The sequence below is a fragment of the Muntiacus reevesi genome, chromosome 19 (genome assembly GCF_963930625.1).
Source record: "Muntiacus reevesi chromosome 19, mMunRee1.1, whole genome shotgun sequence".
In the NCBI taxonomy this organism is placed as follows: Eukaryota; Metazoa; Chordata; class Mammalia; order Artiodactyla; family Cervidae; genus Muntiacus; species Muntiacus reevesi.
The window spans coordinates 8,356,905-8,379,140 of NC_089267.1; the positions used below are offsets into that span (position 1 = coordinate 8,356,905).

Here is a 22,236-nt window from a genome sequence, read left to right on the forward strand (position 1 = left end):
GCTAAAATGCCTTTATGATATTTAATTTCAGTTTTAAATTGATACCTACTAGGAAATCAGAATTAGGAATTTATTTTGCAAGAGTTTAACATGGTAAAACTTCTTTGGACTGATATACATGTAATTGTTGATAGTGCTCTTTAGAATGCCCTGTACTTCTCTCTACTAATAAAACCAGGAGGTATTATTTATTTTCTTTATAAGTGTCTACTGTTTGCAAGACTGCAGTGAATTCTAAGATTCTATGGGAATATCTTGTTGAGTAAAGGAATATCACCCCCATAGTAATATAGTCTGAAAGCTGCTTGCTTTTACACACCTCAAGCTTTAGCAACACTTATCAGGAAATTTATAAAAAGGGAAAGAACAGGATAAAAATTCCATAGGTAACTGTAGGTGTGACTGCTTCCATATTCATTAGGTAGATGTCTGTAATGAGTTATAAATTCATTGAGAAAATACAGCTGAGATACTGAGTTGTGGAAACCTTCACACTGAGATACTCTGTTCTTGCCTCCTTCAGTTTCCACACAATGGTTCTTTGTTTTTCTCCCACAGTAAGATATTTCCCAAAGGCCTTCCTGAGGAGTTCTCCATAGCTGCCATGTTTCGGGTGCGAAGGAGCGCCAAGAAGGAACGGTGGTTCCTGTGGCAGGTTTTAAACCAGCGTAATATGCCACAGGTAAGGATGGAACCAGAGAGATATGCTGATGAGTGTTGTTTCTCGAAACTGTGGGTATAAATTTGGGAGCAGACCTCATATCGGAGTATCCTTTTAGAGGAATCATCCACAGGAAATGCAAGTATTCTTAGAGTTAGGGGGCTCTCACTGAGATACGTAATTGGAGAGCCTGGTGGGTGAGACAAGATTGAGTTTGTTTTGTTTTGTTTTTTCTGGATTCCTGTTTTGTCTGAAGACACTCAAACTGTCTGCCCTTCTTTTATAACTGCTTCATTGACATCAAGTGTATCTCACTAACAACTTCTTCATCTCCTATCATTTCTGATATCTCCTATTATATATTTAAAAGCTGTTAATTGCTTCATCTGAAATCCCTAATGAACTAGGGAATGAGATATAAATATTGATTCCATCAATAGAAAATAATTGAACACATGCTAGATGCTAGTTGGTGACAAAATAAGAAATTGGCAAAGCTTGATTTCTGTTCTCAGGGAGCCTATGGTCTGGGGATGCCACATTGGAGCACCATCACAGGGTAATGGTGACTGAGGACAGTTTGGAGTTGGGTGAGAATTGTGGGAATGTGGAAAAGACAGCTCCCCTAGATGGCCATAAGGAGAGCAGGGATCTAGGAATACTGAGAGAGGTTTATCAGAAAGGAAGGGAGCAGGCACTCCAGGGAGTGAAGGTGAACATCACAGTTACTGATGGGCATCATCTATCTGTGTTTATTTCTGTACATATCCATCAAAATGTTTTTATTACTGTATGTGAAACAGATTGCCAGCCCAGGCTCAATGTGTGAGACGGGATACTCAGGGCTGATGCACTGGGATGACCCTGAGGGATGGGATGGGGAGGGAGGTCGGAGGGGGGTTCAGGATGGGGAACACATGTACACCCATGGCGGATTCATGTCAGCGTATGGCAAAAATCACCACAATATGATAAAGTAATTAGCCTCCAATTAAAATTAATTAATTAATTTTAAAAATTTAAAAAATTTTTTCATTTTAATGACCTTTTATATCTGTTATTATAGTCACAATTTTATGATGGAAATACGACTTGAACAGGAATAATATGCACTCTGTGAAAATGTATTTTCTATGCACCATGCAAATCATCAAAGGTTAACGAGGTTGATCTCAGTTTCCATGCTAAGGGAAGTGATCATCTCTTATTCTTTTTAAATTAGTGGCATTTAATTCTTGAATTACTTATACAGAGATTTTTATACACACACACACGCATATACACTCCTAGATGTCCTCTCACAAAAGAAGCATACTACACTCACCAAATACCACATATTTAAATAATTTTTGTAGCTGAATGTTTACTGTTCTTTTATGTTAAGAAAGCTGATGGACACAAATGTCATTTAGAACATTTCACTGAGTGCCCAGTTCTACTAACATGCAACTTGAGTTTTTATTTGTATGTTTAATAATGTTTAAAACTTAATTTCAAACATTTAAAGATCATTTGCATTTTTGCAGGTTTCTGTAATAGTTGATGGTGGAAGGAAGGTGGTGGAATTGATGTTCCAAGCTGCCGAGGGAGATGTGTTGAACTACATTTTTAAAAATCAAGAGCTCCGTTCTTTGTTTGATCGTCAGTGGCATAAACTTGGCTTTGGTATACAATCCCAGGCCATTTCACTCTATGTGGATTGTAACTTAGTTGCAAGCCGACATATTGATGCAAAGAGTACCGTGGACTTCCGTGGAAGGACTGTTATTGCTGCCCGAGCTTCAGATGGCAAACCTGTGGATGTGAGTTGTGAACTAGTAACATTTATAAATTTAAAGAAAATGTCTTATTAAAACCTTTTTGCCTTTAGTAGCTATGTAAGATATTTCTTTCTCAGCACTGCTTAATTTGCCATCAGATGGGTGAAGCATAGCTATGTATTTCCAGCCATATTTTCACATATATTATTTTCTATCTGTTTTCACTTATTTTTCTCTAGCCTGTGAATTTGAAAGAACTAGGTAATGCCTTAAAAATAAAGTTATTAAAATTAAATTTTAGTAAAAGTTGAAAATATTATACAAAACTAAGCTTGATCTGGGCTTCCCAGGTACTTCAGATGGTAAAGAATCTACCTGCCATACTGGAGACCTGGATTCAATCCCTGGGTTGGGAAGATCCCCTGAAGAAGGGAATGGCAACCCATTCCAGTATTCTTGTCTGGAGAATTCCATGGACAGAGGAGCCTGGTGGGCTACAGTCCATGGGGTCGCAAAGAATCGAACATGACTAAGCGACTAATGCATACATACACATAAGTTTGATCTAAGTTCATATGTTTTGAATAGAAAGACTGGAAAAAGATGAAGTTAAATGGTTCCAGATTATCTGAAGTTTTCATTCAAGAATAATAGGCTGTTTATTTATCCTCAGATTCACAAGTGTTTGTATTGCAGACTATTTTTCATTAGTTTATAATGGTTTTTCAGAGTTCTGTTGGATTGAAACACAGCCACTATCTTTAAAAGGGGGGGGGAGTATATCTAAATTTGATGACTTCACATGTTCTTATGGGTGGAATGATGGGAAAACCCATACAAATAATCTGAGTGCAGACCACCAATAGGAATTGTTAAGACAAAGCACTTCACAGTTAGGTTTTATTTCAAAAGTATGATTCTGTGCAAGTATGTGTTTGGCTAGCATACTATTTTTAAAGGTTCTTGTGGAAGGCATCAGAGATAGGTGACAGATAGATATATAGACAGATATTACATATATATATCACTAATAAAATATTATTTTTAAACTGTCTTCTCTCAGAGACAATGAACAAATCAGTGAGAATGACTTAACTAGGGTTCACTGATGATTATTAAAATAGGCTCGAGCAGAGACCAGTTCTGGAGATAAGACATCTTAGCATCAGAGAGAGTGAGCTTGCTTGGGGAATCAGAAAGATGGGGTTTTAAATCATAGCTCATCCACTTAGCTTTTATGACCTGGTAATTTATCTTGTCCCTATTATTTTTTCAAAGTCTCAGTATCCTCAGTTATAAAGTAATATTGGTAGACTCATAATTTCATGGAGTATGTGCCATAATGCATAGTGTATGGTCAGTTTTTTGTATATTCATTTATTTATTTAGGGCCTGACATACCACTGGGTGGGCTTCCCTGGTGGCTCAGATGGTAAAGAATTCGCCTGCAAAGCAGGATACCTGGATTTGATCCCGGGGTTGGGAAGATTCCCTGGAGGAGGGCATGGCAACCCATTCCAGTATTCTTGCCTGGAGAATTCCCATGGACAGAGGAGCTGGCGGGCTGCGGTGCACGGAGTCACAAGGAGTCAGACACGACTGAGTGACTTAGCAGAGCACAGCACAACACATGCTGTTCAATCCTGGCATAAAAGACTGAAAAGCAACAACAAGAACAACAAAGCCTACTACTCCTCTCTCAAGGTCTTAAAGACTAAGTCTGTATCAGTAAAGATGGAATAAGCCTATGTCAGTAAGTGGTGGCTGCCAGTAGTAATCATAGTATTAATTGACTGTTATGGTCAACACTGAAATCAGATTGATGATGCCAGAGGTGGAGAAGCTCTACACAGTCAGTAAAAACAAGACTGAGAGCTGACTGTGGCTCAGATCATGAACTCCTTATTGCCAAATTCAGAGTCAAATTGAGGAAAGTGGGGAAAACCACTAGACCATTCAGGTATGACCTAAATCAAATCCCTTCAGACTATACAGTGGAAGTGAGAAATAGATTTAAGGGACCAGATCTGATAGACAGAGTGCCTGATGAACTATGGACGGAGGTTCGGGACATTGTACAAGAGAAAGGAATCAAGACCACCTCCAAGAAAAAGAAATGCAAACAAGCAAAATGGCTATCTGAGGAGGCCTTACAAATAACTGTGAAAAGAAGTGAAAAGCGAAGGAGTAAAGGGAAGATATACCCATTTGAATGCAGAGTTACAAAGAATAGCAAGGAGAGATAAGAAAGCCTTCCTCGGCAATCAATGCAAAGAAATAGAGGAAAACAATGGAATGGGAAAGACTAGAGGTCGATTCAAGAAAATTAGAGATTCCAAGGGAACATTTCATTTAAAGATAGGCTCAATAAAGGACAGAAAAGGTATGGACCTAACAGAAGCAGAAGATATAAAGAAAAGGTGGCAAGAACACACAGAAGAACTAAAGATCTTCACGACTCAGATAATCACGATGGTGTGATCACTCACACTCACCTAGAGCCAGACATCCTGGAATGTGAAGTCAAGTGGGCCTTAGAAAGCATCACTACGAACAAAGCTAGTGGAGGTGATGGAATTCCAGTTGAGCTATTTCAAATCCTGAAAGATGATGCTGTGAAAGTGCTGCACACAATATGCCAGCAAATTTGGAAGACTCAGCAGTGGCCACAGGACTGGAAAAGGTCAGTTTTCATTCCAACCCCAAAGAAAGGCAATCCCAAAGAATGCTCAAACTACGGCACAATTGCACTCATCTCACACACTAGTAAAGTAATGCTCAAAATTCTCCAAATCAGGCTTCAGCAATATGTGAACCATGAACTTTCAGATGTTCAAGCTGGTTTTAGAAAAGGCAGAGGAACCAGAGATCAAATTGCCAACATCCTCTGGATCATCAAAAAAGCAAGAGAGTTCCAGAAGAACATCTATTTCTGCTTTATTGACTATGCCAAAGCCTTTGACTGTGTGGATCACAGTAAACTGTGAAAAATTCTGAAAGAGATGGGAATACCAGACCACCTGACCTGCCTCTTTTGAAGCCTGTATGCAGGTCAGGAAGCAATAGTTAGAACTGGACATGGAACAACAGACTAGTTCCAAATAGGAAAAGGAGTACGTCCAGGCTGTTTACTGTCACCCTGGTTATTTAACTTATATGCAGAGTACATCATGAGAAACGCTGGGCTGGAAGAAGGACAAGCTGGAATCAAGATTGCTGGGAGAAATATCAGTAACCTCAGATATGCAGATGACACCACCCTTATGGCAGAAAGTGAAGAAGAACTAAAAAGCCTCTTGATGAAAGTGAAAGAGGAGAGTGAAAAAGTTGACTTAAAACTCAACATTCAGAAAACTAAGATCACGGCATCCAGTCCCATCACTTCATGGCAAATAGATGGGGGAACAGTGGAAACAGTGGCTGACTTTATCTTTCTGGACTCCAAAATCACTGCAGATGGTGATTGCAGCCATGAAATTAAAAGACGTTTACTCCTTGGAAGGAAAGTTATGACCAACCTAGACAGCACATTAAAAAGCAGAGACATTACTTTGTCAACAATGGTCAGTCTAGTCAAGGCTATGGTTTTTCCAGTGATCATGTATGGATGTGAGAATTGGACTGTGAAGAAAGCTGAGTGCCAAAGAACTGATGCTTTTCACCTGTGATATTGGAGAAGACTCTTGAGAGTCCCTTGGACTGCAAGGAGATCCAGCCAGTCCATCCTAAAGGAGATAAGTCCTGGGTGTTCATTGGAAGGACTGATGCTGAAGCTGAAACTCCAATACTTTGGCCACTTGATGCAAAGAGCTGACTCATTTCAAAAGACCTTGATGCTGGGAAAGATTGAGGGCAGGAGGAGAAGGGGATGACAGAGGATGAGATGGTTAAATGGCATCACTGATTCGTTGGACATGGGTTTGGGTGGACTCCGGGAGTTGGTGTTGAACAGGGAGGCCTGGTGTGTTACGGTTCATGGGGTCGCAAAGAGTCGGACACGACTGAGTGACTGAACTGAGCTGAACGGCAACAGTCCTAGGCAGACCTTTCAGAAAGGTCTCTCCAAAGTCAGAGGGGAAGTGGGTCTCAGCAGCTAAGCCTGAGGTGTGACTTCCAGCAGTGGGGGGAGCGTAGACAGACAGGAAGTGATCCGCAGGGAATTCTGAGGACAGTATTAGGGAGTGATGGTTGCTCTTGCTGGAGCACTGCTGTTGAGTGGAATCTGATTTCCCGCATGGCTAGTGAGGGCAAAGTGGGAAACTGAGGGAACCAAAGAGCTTTAGGACTAGGCTATAAGTGCCTAGCCTTTGAAGGAGAGGCAGCAATGCGAGAGGAACAAGTTATTGCAAGAGTGGGTTCTGGCTCAGAGCTCTGCTCTGGAGGTTGAGTGTAGTGTCCTGTGTTTCATTAACTTCTTACTCAAGGGAACAGTCTGAGACTAAAGGATATTGTTGTGTGTCCTGATTAAAAGACACTCTGAACACTGTAGTTTTACAATGGTTTTATGGTTTAATGTGGAATCTTGGTTCACTTAAAAATAATATTAAGCCATTATCACAGTGATGGAGCTTTTATTTTTTTTTTTTATTTTTTTTTTTTTGTTTTGTTTTTTTTTTTTGTTTTTTTTTTTTTTTTTTTTTTTTAAATATTATTTTATTAGTTGGAGGCCAATCACTTTACAACATTTCAGTGGGTTTTGTCATACATTGACATGAATCAGCCATACAGTTACACGTATTCCCCATCCCGATCCCCCCTCCCACCTCCCTCTCCACCCGACTCCTCAGGGTCCTCCCAGTGCACCAGGCCTGAGCACCTGACTCATGTATCCCACCTGGGCTGGTGGTCCGTTTCACCATAGATAATATACATGCTGTTCTTTCAAAACACATAGATACGGAATTTAGATAGATGGTGGCGATAACCCTATATGCAAAACAGAAAAAGTGACACAGAAGTACAGAACAGACTTTTGAACTCTGGGGGAGAACGTGAGGGTGGGATGTTTTGAAAGAACAGCATGTATATTATCTATGGTGAAACGGAGCTTTTAAAAGAGATATTCACTATTTAAGTTAGGCAAGTAAAATATATTTTATTTTTCAAAGATTCTAAATCCTACTAAAACTGTAAGTAAACTAATTATTTTTATCATCTCCATACAAACCCTGTGATTTATAAGACCTGTTGTAATGTGAAAATGTTTCGCTTTTTCAGAATGTAATTTATTGAAAAAACTTATAGTGATTGCATTTTATTGCATGTGTACTACCCATGTGCTTTTGTGTAGAGAAATAGGTGACAAAACTGATAAAAGTATTTTTTAAAACAAATTAGTTGTGACAGAGTCAGTGTATTCTTATTCTAAAGCACTGTGTCAATGAAAGATTCTAAAGTAACTAATGAACTACAAAAGCATAATTAAACTAGGCTGATTGTAGTTTCAGTGTCATAGGTACTTTATTAGGTTCTAATTCATAAAAAATTGGTTATTTATCTTCAGTTAAGTAAAATACTTCATATGAAGGCCCTAGAACAGTGGATGACACATAATAGAATTTCAGTGTTTATTAACCATTCAGGTAACAGTATTGATGATAAATTAGTTTTAGTTAAGGAAAATGTTAATGGGAGTCTCCTCATTCTTCATTCTATATAATGGGTACGTTACTGCCTGATGTTTCATTAGACTATGTAAGACAGTGTATTTAAACTTTATAAGTAAACTTACTTCAGTAACCTTGGAAAAGGTTATAGAGAAGAAATCATTACGTTTCATTTTTTCATTTCATCAGAATTTTGCACTGGCTGCAAATCTTAAGCTGCTCATGAATCCGAAAGATGTCTGGCATTCTTAATGCTTTCTATGAGCTGAAATGATTCTGTTCATTTCAGTGTAGAGAATAGTTACAGCTTTTTTCCTCCTCTCTTGCTTTTTTGGTGTTGGGGTAGAGATTCCAAGCTAACCACAGATATTTGCTTTCTGTTATCATAGAATTAACTGTTATGTTATTACAGTTGGGTCTCACTGTAGAAAATGATGATCTCAAAGAAATACATATTCTACCTCTGTTACATTAGGATATAGAGAAAGAGGGGGAAGAAAAGAGGAGAGAGGGAAAGAGAAAGATGGGGAGGGGGATGAGAAGGCAGGGAGAAGAGGTTGTTTATGGCCTATATTATATGTCAAATCATCATATGGTTATTAATAAATTATTAAATTTGCAACCACAGACTAATTTAAAACAGTGCCTCTGCCCATCTGTCATATTGAAATTTTGTCAATATTCTGTACCGTTTGCTTTCTCTGATGTGGTTATTTGACCTTGCCTTTACAGGAATGATTGTACTTTCCTGAAACTACTTTTAATTTCATATCCAAATGCCAACAAATGTGAATTTGCTGAGCAAAGAGAAGAATCAATTATTTTTGCAAAAAGATTGTGAGTCTTGGCCAGGAGTATGCCATATAACATAAAATCCATAGGTATTAAACAGAATCCATGAAAAATAGATAAAACTAAATACCATTTTTTTCCCCACGTTGGGAAGTGAGCATCTTTTTTAGTCCCTCAAGTTGGAGGTCTGGAACTACAGATAAAGCCTTTTCCATCATGAGCTCATACCTTTTATTTTAGTTTTTCTCCAGGAATTTTTTTCTTTGAAATATTCCTCATTTTGTGAGCATACTTTATTGTAGTGCATTATCTCTAATTAAATACTTCTTTTTTTCATGGTTTGAAACAAAGAGCAAAGATTTGCAATTGCTCTTATTATGTGATTTTCTTTACATATATATCTGTCTCAACAACTAGGTCCATTGCTGTTTCTGAAATGGTCCATAAAATCATGACTCCTAAATGAAATAAAACCCAAAATATCTGCTGGTGATTTATTTGTATTAACTTATTTTTTTCTTTCCAGTTAACATCATTCTCAAATGCCCAAATGTGATTTTCAAACAACATTAATGATATGTCTTATTACTAATTTTTTAATAGATTGAACTTCACCAACTTCAGATCTACTGTAACTGGAACTTCATAGCCCAAGAAACATGTTGCGAGATATCAGACATTAAGGTAAGTTCATTTTCTGGTGTGTGAAGACCATAGAAGGCCAGTTGCCTGGGCTGTAGAGTCATGTGTAGAGCAGCCCAGAATGTGTGCTGTTGAAACCACTTGAGCAAACAGTTCCAAGCCAGAGACCCCTCTCGAGGCCTTCCCATCATTTCTTGCCACCATTTTAACCCTAGTGTTTTATCCCGAACTTCAGGAATGATATGGTCTTACTTTGGACTCAACATGAGTAAAAGAGAATCCATCCATGCCTTTATTCCTAAACTATGTTCCGACATGTTCTGATGGAAGGATCATCACTTTCCAGTTGTAGGGGTTTGACATCTGTGATTCTCTCTCTCCTAGCCTGCCACCCGTTCTGGGCAGTTTTCCTTTGTGAGAGGTTTTTTCCACTGCATCTTTCCTGCTCCTATTTCTGCCTTTACTTGGCGCCTAGACTGTTGTTATTATCATGCCATCAGCCTTTCCCATCCCCAGGATAACCAGAATAAGTCTCCAAATCACTGCTTTGTAGATTCATTTACATTCTTCCACTGATCATCTGTTACTCAAAAGCATTGATCTTTTGGGCATTGTGCTAAGGAACAAGGCTAGCTAACCTCAATAAGGCGCATTCCCTGCCCTCTACTCATCTCTGTCTCCAAGCCTTTGGTCACTGCCTGTTCACAACGTTATAAATTCAGTTACTTAACCTCTAATTCTTAATATCTTCCACCTAACTCTACAACTATTGCTTTCTTGTACTAACCTTTCATTAAAAAAATAATCAGTTCAGTACTTTAGGTATCTCTTCTTGCAATGGCCATTTGTGCACCTTATATCATTATAGTTGTATTTGTTTTTAATTTATTCAACTACCTTTTAAATTCATTGATGGGATTATACTTTTGTGCGCTTCTTTTATGATTCCTAGTGCTTTGTTTGTAAAAGGGGTCAAAACATTGTTTCTTGACTTCTTGACTGTAGTTTGAAATGGATTAATTCTAAGAAGTCTTTAACAGAAAGAACATATAAAAAGTAAAAACAAAATGTGAAAATATTATTCTTTGTGTCAGATTTCCCAGAAGTTTTGCACTTTAACCATTGAAAATAAAAAATTATTAATAATTTAATAATCAAATTTAACTTTGATCAAACTTTATCACTCACTTTGGGTAGTAGAGTAATAATGTGACCAACTGACTCAAAGCATAGCTAAATCTCTAAAAATTGTATATTTTGCTTATGCAACTTGGTTTATAAATTGTATCTCTAATCTAGTTCATGGCTCTCATTGCAATGAAAGCCAGCCAAATATCTTTCTATAAATATCTGAAAAGATAATTTAGAATGCCAATCTACAGACTTGAAATACCTAGACTTCCTGGAGCCACACATTTAAATATTGAAGATGTGACTTCTTCAAAAAGGTTTCTTTTATTAGTTAAGCTTTTATGTGAGGGCTCATAAAACTAATAATTTTCCTTGATTGAAAAGTAATGTTTTTTTATTATTGGTTCATTTTCTTAAAAAAATTTTTTTAAATTGAAGGATAATTGCTTTACAGAATTTTGTAGTTTTCTGTCATACATCAACAAGAATCAGTCATACGTATACCCATGTCCCCTCCCTCCCAGACCTCCCTCCCATCTCCCTCCCCATTCCACCCTTCAGCCTGTTGCAGAGCCCCATTTGAGTTCCCTGAGTCACACAGCCAATTCCCATTGGCTATCTATTTTACATGTAGTATTGTAAATTTCTATGTTACTCTCTATACATTTCCCCTTCTCCCTCACCATGTCCATAAGTCTGTTCTCTGCCTTTTTCTCCATTGCTGCCCTAAACATGAATTCATCAGTGCCGTCTCTTCAGATTTCATATATATGTGTCAGTATATGATATTTATATTTCTCTTTCTGACTTACTTCACTCTGTATAATAGGCACTAGATTCGTCCATCTCATTAGAACAGATTCACATGTGTTCCTTTCAATGGCTGAGTAGTATTTCACTGAATACTAAAGCACCACAGCTTCTTTATCCATTCATCTGTTGATGGACATCTAGGTTGCTTCCATGTTCCAGCTATTGTAAATAGTGCTGCAGTGAACATCGGGGTACATGTGTCTTTTTCAGTTTTTATTTCCTAGGAGTGGGATTGCTGGGTCATACGGTGGTTTTATTCCTAGTTTTGTAAGGAGTCTCCATACCATCTTTCATAGTGACTGTATCAGTTTACATTCCCGCCAGCAATGCAAGCGTGTTCCCTTTTCTCCACATCCTCTCCAGTGTTTATTGTTTGTAGACTTTTTGATGATGGCCGTTCTGACTAGTGTGAGGTGATATCTCACTGTAGTTTTGATTTGCATTTCCCTGATATTGAGTGATATTGAGCATCTTTTCATGTGCTTGTTAGCCATCTGTATGTCTTCTTTGCAGAAATGTCTCTTCAGGTCCCTTTACCACTTTTTGATTGGGTTGTTTGCTTTTCTGGTATTGAGTTGTCTGAGCTGCTTGTATATTGTGGAAATTAATTCTTTATCAGTTGTTTCATTTGCTATTATTTTCTCCCATTCTGAGGATTGTCTTTTCACCTTGTGTGTAGTTTCCTTTGCTGTGCAAAAGCTTTTAATTAGGTCCCACTTGTTTATTTTTGTTTTTTTTTCACTACTCTAGGAGGTTAGTCATAGAAGATCTTGCTTTGATTTATGTCATCTAGTGTTCTGCCTATGTTATCCTCTATGAGTTTAATAGTTTCTGGTCCTACATTTAGGTCTTTATAATCTTTTGAGTTTCTCTTTGTGTATGGTGTTAAGTAGTGATCTAATTTCATTCTTTTCTATGTAGCTGTCCAGTTTTCCCAGCACTACTTATTAAAGAGGGTGTCTTTGCCCCATTGCATATTCTTGCCTTCTTTGTCAAAAATAAGGTACCCATAGATGCGTGGGTTTATCTCTGGGTTGTCTATCTTGTTTCATTGGTCTATATTTCTGTTTCTGTGCCAGTACCACACTGTCTTAATGACTGTAGCTTTGTAGTATAATCTGAAGTCAGGAAGTTTGATTCTTCCAGCTCCATTCTTATTTCTCAATACTGCTTTGGCTATTTGGGGTCTTTTGTGTTTCCGTATGAACTATGAATATTTTTGTTCTAGTTCTGTGAAAAATACCAGTGGTAATTTGATAGGGATTGCATTGAATATGTAGATTGCATTTGGTAGTACAATCATTTTCACAGTATTGATTTTTCCTACCCAGGAACATAGAATATCTCTCCATCTGTTAATATCATCTTTGATTTCTTTCATCAGTGTCTTATAGTTTTCTGTATACAGGTCTTTTTCTCTTTAGGTAGGTTTATTTCTAGATATTTTATTCTTTTTATTGCAATGGTGAATGGTATTGATTCCTTACTTTCTCTTTCTGATTTTTCATGTAATGATGTTTTGATGTATGTAAATATTATATTCTTTACCAACAGTTGCCCCAACTTGAATTACAAGAAAATTGTTTAAGGAAATAGGCGATGCATTCAGTGGTATGATTTGGAATTAAATTTGGAATTAAAAGCAGTGACATGACCCCACACATTATGAAAAAATATCATGTTTTAAAAGGATTTAGTTTTAAAGAGTAGAAAATAAGATAGGAATTCATCTCCAAACTTGAAAAAAATAATAAAAGACCTCTTTTCCTGCTCACAAGTATTTATGGGGGACATCACCATTCTGTTCATGTTTAACAAGAAATAGAACATGATGCATTTACATTTAATGGAAATGTATGTTTTGGGAAGCTAATTCAGTACCTCTGCCATCATTCTGGCATCAACTATATATTTTTTTAATATTTGAACTTAGGTAATTTTAATATACTTGCTTAAAAATCTAATTTTGTCCTGTAATTTCAACTCAGACATCCTTTCTGTTATTAATATTTAATAGCATCTTTCAAAAGTGAAATTTATTCAATATAAGCTATAAATATATTTCCTTGATGCTATTAATTAGATTTTCTTTTTCTGAAGCAGTCGGATTTCATGACTACAGACCTAGACAGAGAGAATGAAGAATAAATAAGGAGAAAAAGAGGAAATCAGCAACATTTGTTGAAAATAAATGAAAGAGATTATTAAAATGTTGAAGGGCTAATTAACTGAAATCAAAACCAGAGGTTTTATGAAGAAAGGGGTCCCTACTTGTACGTCTTATGTTCCCTGTTGGCACTTTTTTGAATGTGTGGGCAGTTTTATAGTGAAGCCGGAGACGTGTTTTTAAAGTCATTTAAATCCCCAATGTAAAGTAGTGAATCAGTTATCCAGAACGAAATTGTGAGCTTCAACTGCATCTTGATTACCTTAACTAAACCCATGGGACACAGGGCAGGACCTGGCTGGAAAACTGTACCAAATCATATGAGATAAATGGACTGTTTTAGTGATAATCCTGTGTATTTCATTCTAATGTAATTTTTAGACTCATAGACTTGGAAATTAATGTCAGTAACTAAATAGCTAATCATTAAACCTGCAGACAGTAAATTTGATAGAACTAGTGATAAAGACAGGAAACTAATCGCAGTTTTTCTGGGAGCTATTTTTCTTATAGTGTTTACTGTGCTCAAAAGCATTAGAATGCTCCCCATTTTTCAAATTTTTTTGGTTTGAAAAGTAACATATGTTTACTATGTAAAATTTGGAAAATATAGCCAACTTCAAAGAAGGAAATAAATATCAATTGTGATCTCACCACAATAAATAACCACGGACAATATTTTAATTTTGTATCCTGACAATATTTTCCCAGGCATATATAATTTGAAGTATATAAAGTAATGTGTGAAGCCTTCCCCATAAACTGCAAATTCAGAGATATGAAATTGTAAATTCATGAAAATGCCGATTCAGTGTTACAGACTGTGGTAAGGACTCTTGTAAATGATGTTGAGGGGAAAGGAAACATTTATCTTCTTCAAATGCTCCATCTGGGTTTATTTTTTGATAGAGAAAAAGTTCATTGCTTTGTAACCAATTTTACTTCATGTGACCCCACACCTTATGAACCCATTGGAGAAGTGATAAAAGTCATCACTTTGTTACAGGGGAGATTTTAATAACTTTATAGAACAATGGAATGGAATAAGATATACATATTTTGAGTAACTATATACCATCTTAGAGCATAAAAGAGTTTATTTTTTACTTTTACATGTCTTTATCATCATCTTGTTGAAGTAAACAATGTTTTAAAAGTTCGAATTACATGCTTTTCTCCTAAAGTTGTTTCCAGAACAAATATACCAATGTTATTTGTGTAAAACATTTTACTGTAACAATTCAGTTCTTATAAATATTTGATGTTGCTGTACTTGTCATAAAGTCACATATAATAGCTTTAGAATTTCTCACCAGACCTGGCATTTTAATATAATTCTAGTGTGTTGTCGTTGTAATAGAAATGTAGGCGGCTAGTGAAAGGACAAAGTCGTTATGAACTTTCATATGCTGGTGTGAACCCTTGGTTGTCAGAAGCAAGTTCTTGCAGGCAAACCCAACCATGCCTAGTTTGGTGGGAGTCAGTGCTGGGAACGTCACGGTGTTTGGAATTGACTCTGTATCCTAAAGCCTCTTTCTGGATTTCAGTGCCCAGAGCAGCCTGGCTTTGGAGGTCCTGCAGCATCGCCAGCACCTGCTCATGCCAGCAGACTATCTGCATTTCTGCCAGCAAAGCAGGAACTCACAGACCAGTGCCAGTGCGTGCCACTCAAGGTATGCTCTTCAGCTGTGCCCACGGGAAAGCCACTCCACACTGTGAGCCCGGCCTGTGAGTGTGGCCCTGTGCGCAGAACGCAGCTTGCCATCTGGTGCGCGTTGAATCAGGTGCCTGGGCCCCTCAGTCCCTGGGTGGGTTAAAGAGAAAGGCTTGGGGTTAGGATTCCCTGGATTTCAATCTGGATAGTTCTGAGGCCATCTGACCTTCTTTCCTGGGTGGGGAGTAGAATGAAAAGGAAAATAAAGGGAGGAACCACCTGTACGACAGGATGAAACACATGCCAGGAATAGGCTTCAGTCATAGAAATTCTGGAGAAGAAAGTGGCAGCCACTCCAGGACTCTTGCCTGGAAAATCCCATGGATGGAGGAGACTGGTAGGTGACAGTCCATGGGGTCACTGAGAGTCGGACACGACTGAGCACTTCACTTTCACTTTTGGGAGTTCACAAACTGAGGGAGATACAGTGCCTGCCCTCCAACACGCATCCAACGGTGCTCCACACAGTGTATCTCTGTGCTGTGGAGACTGCATCTGTCCACTCCAAATACCCACCCAGACTTCCCCTCTGCTGTGAGTTGTATGGGAAATGCAGAAGGGCTGTGATTGCACAAAGAATTTGTTTCGCTTGCCCTTTCCTGGTCAGGAAGCCTGGGTCCATCGAGGGACATGAATGTCTGTGGATGTTGATGGCATTATGGGACCTGTCCTTGAAGTAGGCTGAGTGACCTCTGGACAGCTTCCCTCTATACCAGTACTCAAGGGTAGGAAAACTTGTCGTAGCTCCTAGAGGTCCGAGGTGCTGTTACTTCTTGCATGCTCAGGCTCAGGGCTTCCTGCTACCACTTCCCGTCCTGGCTGGAGGAGTGGGGAAGAGGGTGAGTTAGAAGTTTAGAGGAACCTTACATTTCCTCTAGCAACCAGTACTACAGTGTGAGCTCTGTGAGAAAGGCTATACGAGGTGCAGGGGATGTGGAGGAAAGCATGCTTCCCAGCCCATGACAGGTCTCCAGGAGGAGATGATGCTGGCAGGTGTTTGCAAGAGGTGGGTAGTGAGCCTTTGGTGGGGGGAGAAGAGACTCCCTGCAGAGGAATCTGTATCAGCTCCCAGGAGAGCAAAGCTTTGTCTTGCTATTGTCAGCTGATTTATAAACTATATGTATTTAGTTCAGTGTGACAGAATATGTTAACACAAAATTCATTTTTGCTCATGGAGAAGCAGGCTCACCTGGACAGAAAGGAGAGCAGGTAAGACACCACCGAATGCTGTCAGGATGAAAGAGGATGTGTTCAAATGTGACTTCAAAATTGTTTACATCTGATTTTTCTGTGTCCCACACAAACGTGAATTTCTGTAAAAAGGTATTGAATATATTTAAGTGCTGATTATTGAAATAACGAAGACTGTATCAGCATGTAAATCTGCTTTTGCGTTCCTGATTAGGCTGGTCTATTCCATGGTGGCTCTTGTGGTACAGTGTCTGCCTGCAATGCAGGAGACCTGAGTTCGATCCCTGGGTTGGGAAGATCCCCTGGAGAAAGAAATGGGAACCCACTCCAGTACTCTTGCCTGGAAGATCCCATGGATGGAGGAGCCTGGTAGGCTACAGTCCATGTGGTCGCAAAGACACAACTGAGCGATTTCACTTTCAAAATGTACCTGTAAACCACCAGCAAAATTGTGAAGCAAGAAAGTCTGTTTTTTAGCTGGGGTTGAGCTTTGCTTAGCATTTTCTTCTTCAAATACTTGACAAACTCCTGTTTGCTGACAGGTCTCCACTGGAGATTTTTCATCACTCTATTCAAACAGCTTACCTTTGTTGAACATCTTCTCTGCATGAGGCCTAGTGCTAGATGTTAGAGGAAATAGAAAGAATAGGATATGTTCCCTGTTCTTGAGGATCTTTACATCTGCAGGGAGATAGAAGACCTTACAAGGCCACATGTAATAGGTCCTGTAGAGGGTTACAGTGATCCTAAGGGAACAGTCTGGGGGCTGGGGAGAGAGTGTGCTGGAGGAGATGGTGACAGCCAGATGGGTATGGATCTGATTCTAGCCAGGATTCATGCTTAGAGACTTCCCTTCCCTTCTCCCCATCCTTCTCAGAATGCAGCTGTTCTCTTCCCCACTCTCTGAGTCATGTCTTTTGTTAGCTAACTACTAGATAGATTCATTCCTGCTAAGGTTAAGAATTGATTATGTTCTTACTATTTTCCAAGGTAAAGCAGATTTAAGTTCTTTTCATGTCTTAACTTGGAAGTCCATGGTTTTAAATTATTTACATAATCTACACGGGCTCCTTATTTTAAAAGATAAGAGACTGAAGTCTACTAAATGACTGATCCATCAAAGTTACACAGGAAGCTTCAACTAAACCATCCTCACCAGCACTTGATATATTTTGTCTTTTTGATAATAGCCTTTCTAGCAGTTGTGAGATGTTACCTCATTGTGGTTTTGATTTGCATTTTCCTGATGATTAGTGATGTTGGCCTTCTGTATACCTTCTTTGGAAAAATATCTATACAGATTTTCTGCCCGCTTTGAATAGGATTGTATGCTTTTTTTCCTGTTGAGTTGTATGGCCTCTTTATGCATTTTGGATATAAAATTATATATACCTTACCAGATGTCTGATTTGCAAATAGTACTTCCATTCAGATTTCATGTATAAGCAATATCATATCATATTTGCCTTTCACCATCTGGCTTACTTCACTTAGTATGGATCTAATCTCTTGGTCCATCCCTGTTTCTAAAATGTCATTATTGCATTCTTTTTTATGACTGAGTAATAGTCCATTGTGTATACATAGCACATCTTTTTTTAAAACTTATTTTATATTGGAGTATAACATTAGCAATGTTGTAGTTTCAAGTGGACAGCAAAGGGATTCAGCCATGCATATACATTTATCCATTCTCCCAGAAACTTTCCATCCACCCAGGCTGCTACATAACATTGAGCAGATTTCCCTGTGCTATACAGTAAGACCTTCTTCTTTATCCATTTTTCTTTCAGTGGACAATTAGTTTGCTTCCATGTCTTAGCTGTTGTAAGTAGCCAACACTATATATTGAAGAGACTGTCCATTTCTCAGTGTATATTCTTGACTCCTTTGTCATAAATTGATTAACCATACATGTGTGGGTTTATTTTGGGATTCGCTATTCTGTTCCATGAGCTTCCCTGGTGGCTCAGTGGTGGAGAATCTGCCTGCTAATGCAGGAGATGCAGGTGCGATCCCCGGGTTTGAAAGATCCCTTGGAGAAGGCAATGGCAACCACTCCAGTATTCTTGCTTGGGAAATCCCACGGACAGAGGAATCTGGCAGGCTATAGTCCATGTGGTAACAAAAGAGGTAGACATGACTTAGCAACTAAACAATAACAAAATTCTGTTCCATTGATCTATATGTCTATTTTGTGTGAATACCATACTGTTTTAATTACTATAGCTTTGTAATATAGTTTGAAAACAGGATCCATCTAAATACTACCTAGAATTCAAATACACACATAAACTGAAAGTGAAGGGATGGAAAAAGATATTCCATGCAAATGGAAATTGAAAGCTTAGATACCTATACTAATCAGGCAAAATACTCCTTAAACAATGTCAAGAGACAAAGATGACTTTTATATAATAAAGTGGTCAGTCCAACAAGAGGATGCAACATTTGTAAATATTTATACACCTAATATATATAAAGCTAAATACATTAAGAAAATATTAACATAACTAAAGGAAGAAGTAATCAGTAATACAATAATAGTAGGGAATTTTAATGCCCCACTACATCCATGGACAGCTCATCCAGACAGAAAATCAATAAGGAAACATTAGCCTTAAATGACAGATGAGCCAGATGAATTTAAGAGATATATATATAGGATATTCCCTCTTAAAGCAATAGAATATATTCTTCTCAAGTGTAAATGGAACATTTTCTAGAATAGATTGTATTTTAGGCCATGAAACAAGTCTTAATGAATTAAAAGGATTGAAATTATATCAAGCATATTTTTCTGACCACAGTGGTATGAAACTTGAAATTAATTACACAAAGAAAACTGGAAAATTCATAGATGTTGAGATTAAATAGCATGCTGCTGAGTAATCAATGAATGAAAGAAAAAATTAAAAAAAGAAATTAAAAAGTACTTTGAGACAAATGAAACTGGAAACTTGTGGGATGCAACAAAAGCAGTTCCAGGGAGTTAATAGTGATAGGTGCTTGCCTTAAGAAACAAGAAGAGGCTTAAATAAATAACCTGACTTTCTGCCTTAACAAGCTAGAAAAAGAAAAATGAATGAAGTTGAAGTTAGTGGAAGGAGGAAAATAAAAATTAGAACAGAAATAAATGTAATAGAGAATAAAAATACAATTGAGAAAATCAATGAAGCCAAGAGCTGATTTTCTGAAGAGATAAAAATAAAAATTGACATGCCTATAGTTAGCTAAATTCACAAAGAAAAAAGAGAGGACTCAAATAAAAAATAAAGGAGATCATGTCACAACTGATATCACAGAAATACAAATGATTAGCACATTTATTAAATCCCAAATATATAAAATATACAAAACTGTATGAGTTATAATGTATTAAAAAGTTTTCCATTTATGACACATTTAAAAAACATTAACATTTGTTTTAACATCCAGACTACCCAAAAGTCATAATGACAAGAGATTTTAGTGGCAAGGCAAAAACAGCTGGGATAAAATATATTGATAATCTAGAGAGCAAGGCACATAATTAAACAATATACTTACTTTATTGTTTCAGCACATGCACCAGCATTTAATTAAGCCAGCATAACCCTTGCTGTGCAAATATGAACTCAGATGACCATCGCATGAATGTTATCAGCTTTCTTTGCACTTGTAATAAACATGCATGCATGCTAAGTCGCTTCAGTCGTGTCCGACTCTGTGCGACCCTGTGGACAGCAGCCCACCAGGCTCCTCCATCCACAGGATTCTCCAGGCAAGAATACTGGAGTAGGTTGCCAATAAACACAGGTGTACTGTTTTCTTTTGAGGATTTGATTTTGAGTAAATTTCTGTTCTTATTGTACTTTCTGATTCTACAGCTTTAATGTGCAGTAAATAAAGATGGCTTTCCATCTGTGTTTGAGTCTTGAGTATAATTTTCATTATTAGAGTAGATGCTCAAATTAGTGCCTGCATAGTTTGAAGATCAGAAGTCGTTTTTGCTCTGAGGCATATTGAATAGTCGATTTGGTGAAATGATCAGAAGTAGAGTGTTACTGAGGCAACCAGATGATGTTCTCAAAGTTTTCCTTTTGGTCTGTTAAGACCAAGAAAGGATATTTAGGTTGGTGGGGCAGTGTATTAGCAAGAGTATCACTTTGGACCTGAATCATTTGGGATTCAATCCTGTCTACTTCTTAGTTGCTTTGAAACCGGTGCTTTATAATGCTGAGTCAGCAGCTTATTGTGACAAAGAAATATTCAGTAGGAACTTGCACAGAATAGATACTTAATAAATGTACGTTTTCTCTGCTTTCCTATCTGCAGTGTAATTGCTTACACGTTGAAAGAGAGGTGGGGATAATCCTTTTACGTTGAGTTTAGTTTCTTTTCTGGCTTGATCAAAAGCAAACAGATCTCTTTGTGAAAGATTCCCTTAGAATTTTCAATTGATTAAATGTTTTAGGTTATAAAAATTTTGAGCTGTTATTATATGGCTACTTATAATAAATATTAATAATTTAATGATAGTTATTTCTTCAAAAGATCAATGATTTAAGTCATTCATTCAAATCTGTGTTTATTTTGTTCCCAAAATTATTTAGACAAGACTTTTCTTAAATATAGTGTGCTGGTTTTTCAAGAGATTTCTTACACTGTTATGCTTCGATGATGCTGGTTAGGAACGATCCAGAGGTAACTGTAATTTAATTTTTCTCATTAACTGTAAGGTATATGTTACTAGTCTTTTGGTGCACTTTACTTTTGGCCCAAGGAGATGAAATGAGACAAGTTTTGAGGACACAGTTCCCAAATCTCTTTCCCAGTTATGTACTACTCATTACAACATTCCTAAAGGTGTTAAGTTTTGAGAATCCTTACTGTGATCTGTGAATGCTTTATAAAGAGCAAGTTTTACTTTTATTTATGCCAGTTCGCTATGAGTTAGACAACTGTTCTGAATAGTCCTGTAAGTAAATCCTGTTCTGTGTGGATCAGAACCCACCAGTGGCTTCCTGTTTCCCTCAAGGTAGTACTGAAGCTCTTTCCATGGGCCACAGTGTTCCCCACAATGAGTCAAGCCCATCCTGCCCCACTAACCGTCTCTATATTAGCTCCTACACTCCCCGCCATTCATGTTTGTTCCAGGGTCAGTGTACCAGGCTACCTATACCTGGAATGTTCTTCTAGATTTTCACTTGGCTCTTTCCATCTCATCATTTAGGCTCTGTCTCATAAATCACTTTAAAATAGAAAGGTCTTTCTGGCATTGCTATGTAAAAAGCATCCTTTCCTTCTACCTCTATGTTCTTTAATTTCTTAGCACTTTATTGTTACCTGCCATGTTATCATCATGCCTCTGTTTATTTCCCCACTAGAATATGAGTTCTGCACACACCATACATAGAAGAGCACATAATAGTAGCTAAAAATAGGTTGAATGAATGAATGAATGTTGTACCACAAAGAAAGACTAAGTCATCAACTCAGCTGTTTCTAGAACCTGTGAATTCTGTGTCCCATCGCCCAGGGGCCCTTGCCAGGCAAGGTGAAGAGTCAGGTTGTAGAGAAAGAACTAGGCAAGCTAAATCATAAAGAACTGTTGGATTATTCACTAAAGTTCTACCATACTTTTCCTTTAAAAAGCAAAAGCTTTAGAACAAAACTTTTACATAGCCTTAGTTTGATATTGCCAACTAGTTAGTGAAGAATAAAAAATAATTTGGAAAAATGCCCCAAGTTTTGGCTTGACTTAATGTTTACCTATG

At 37.7% G+C, this 22,236-nt stretch overlaps 1 protein-coding gene across 1 annotated transcript in view; it reads left to right on the forward strand.

Annotated features, from left to right (window-relative positions):
- COL19A1 (collagen type XIX alpha 1 chain) overlaps positions 1 to 22,236 on the forward strand; it is a 401,244-nt gene that overhangs the window by 54,573 nt on the left and 324,435 nt on the right. The window contains exons 4-8 of the mRNA XM_065911832.1: positions 559 to 682; positions 2,188 to 2,463; positions 9,423 to 9,503; positions 15,120 to 15,356; positions 16,415 to 16,495. Coding sequence (XP_065767904.1) covers positions 559 to 682; positions 2,188 to 2,463; positions 9,423 to 9,503; positions 15,120 to 15,356; positions 16,415 to 16,495 — 799 coding nt within the window. The remainder of the gene's footprint in view (positions 1 to 558; positions 683 to 2,187; positions 2,464 to 9,422; positions 9,504 to 15,119; positions 15,357 to 16,414; positions 16,496 to 22,236) is intronic.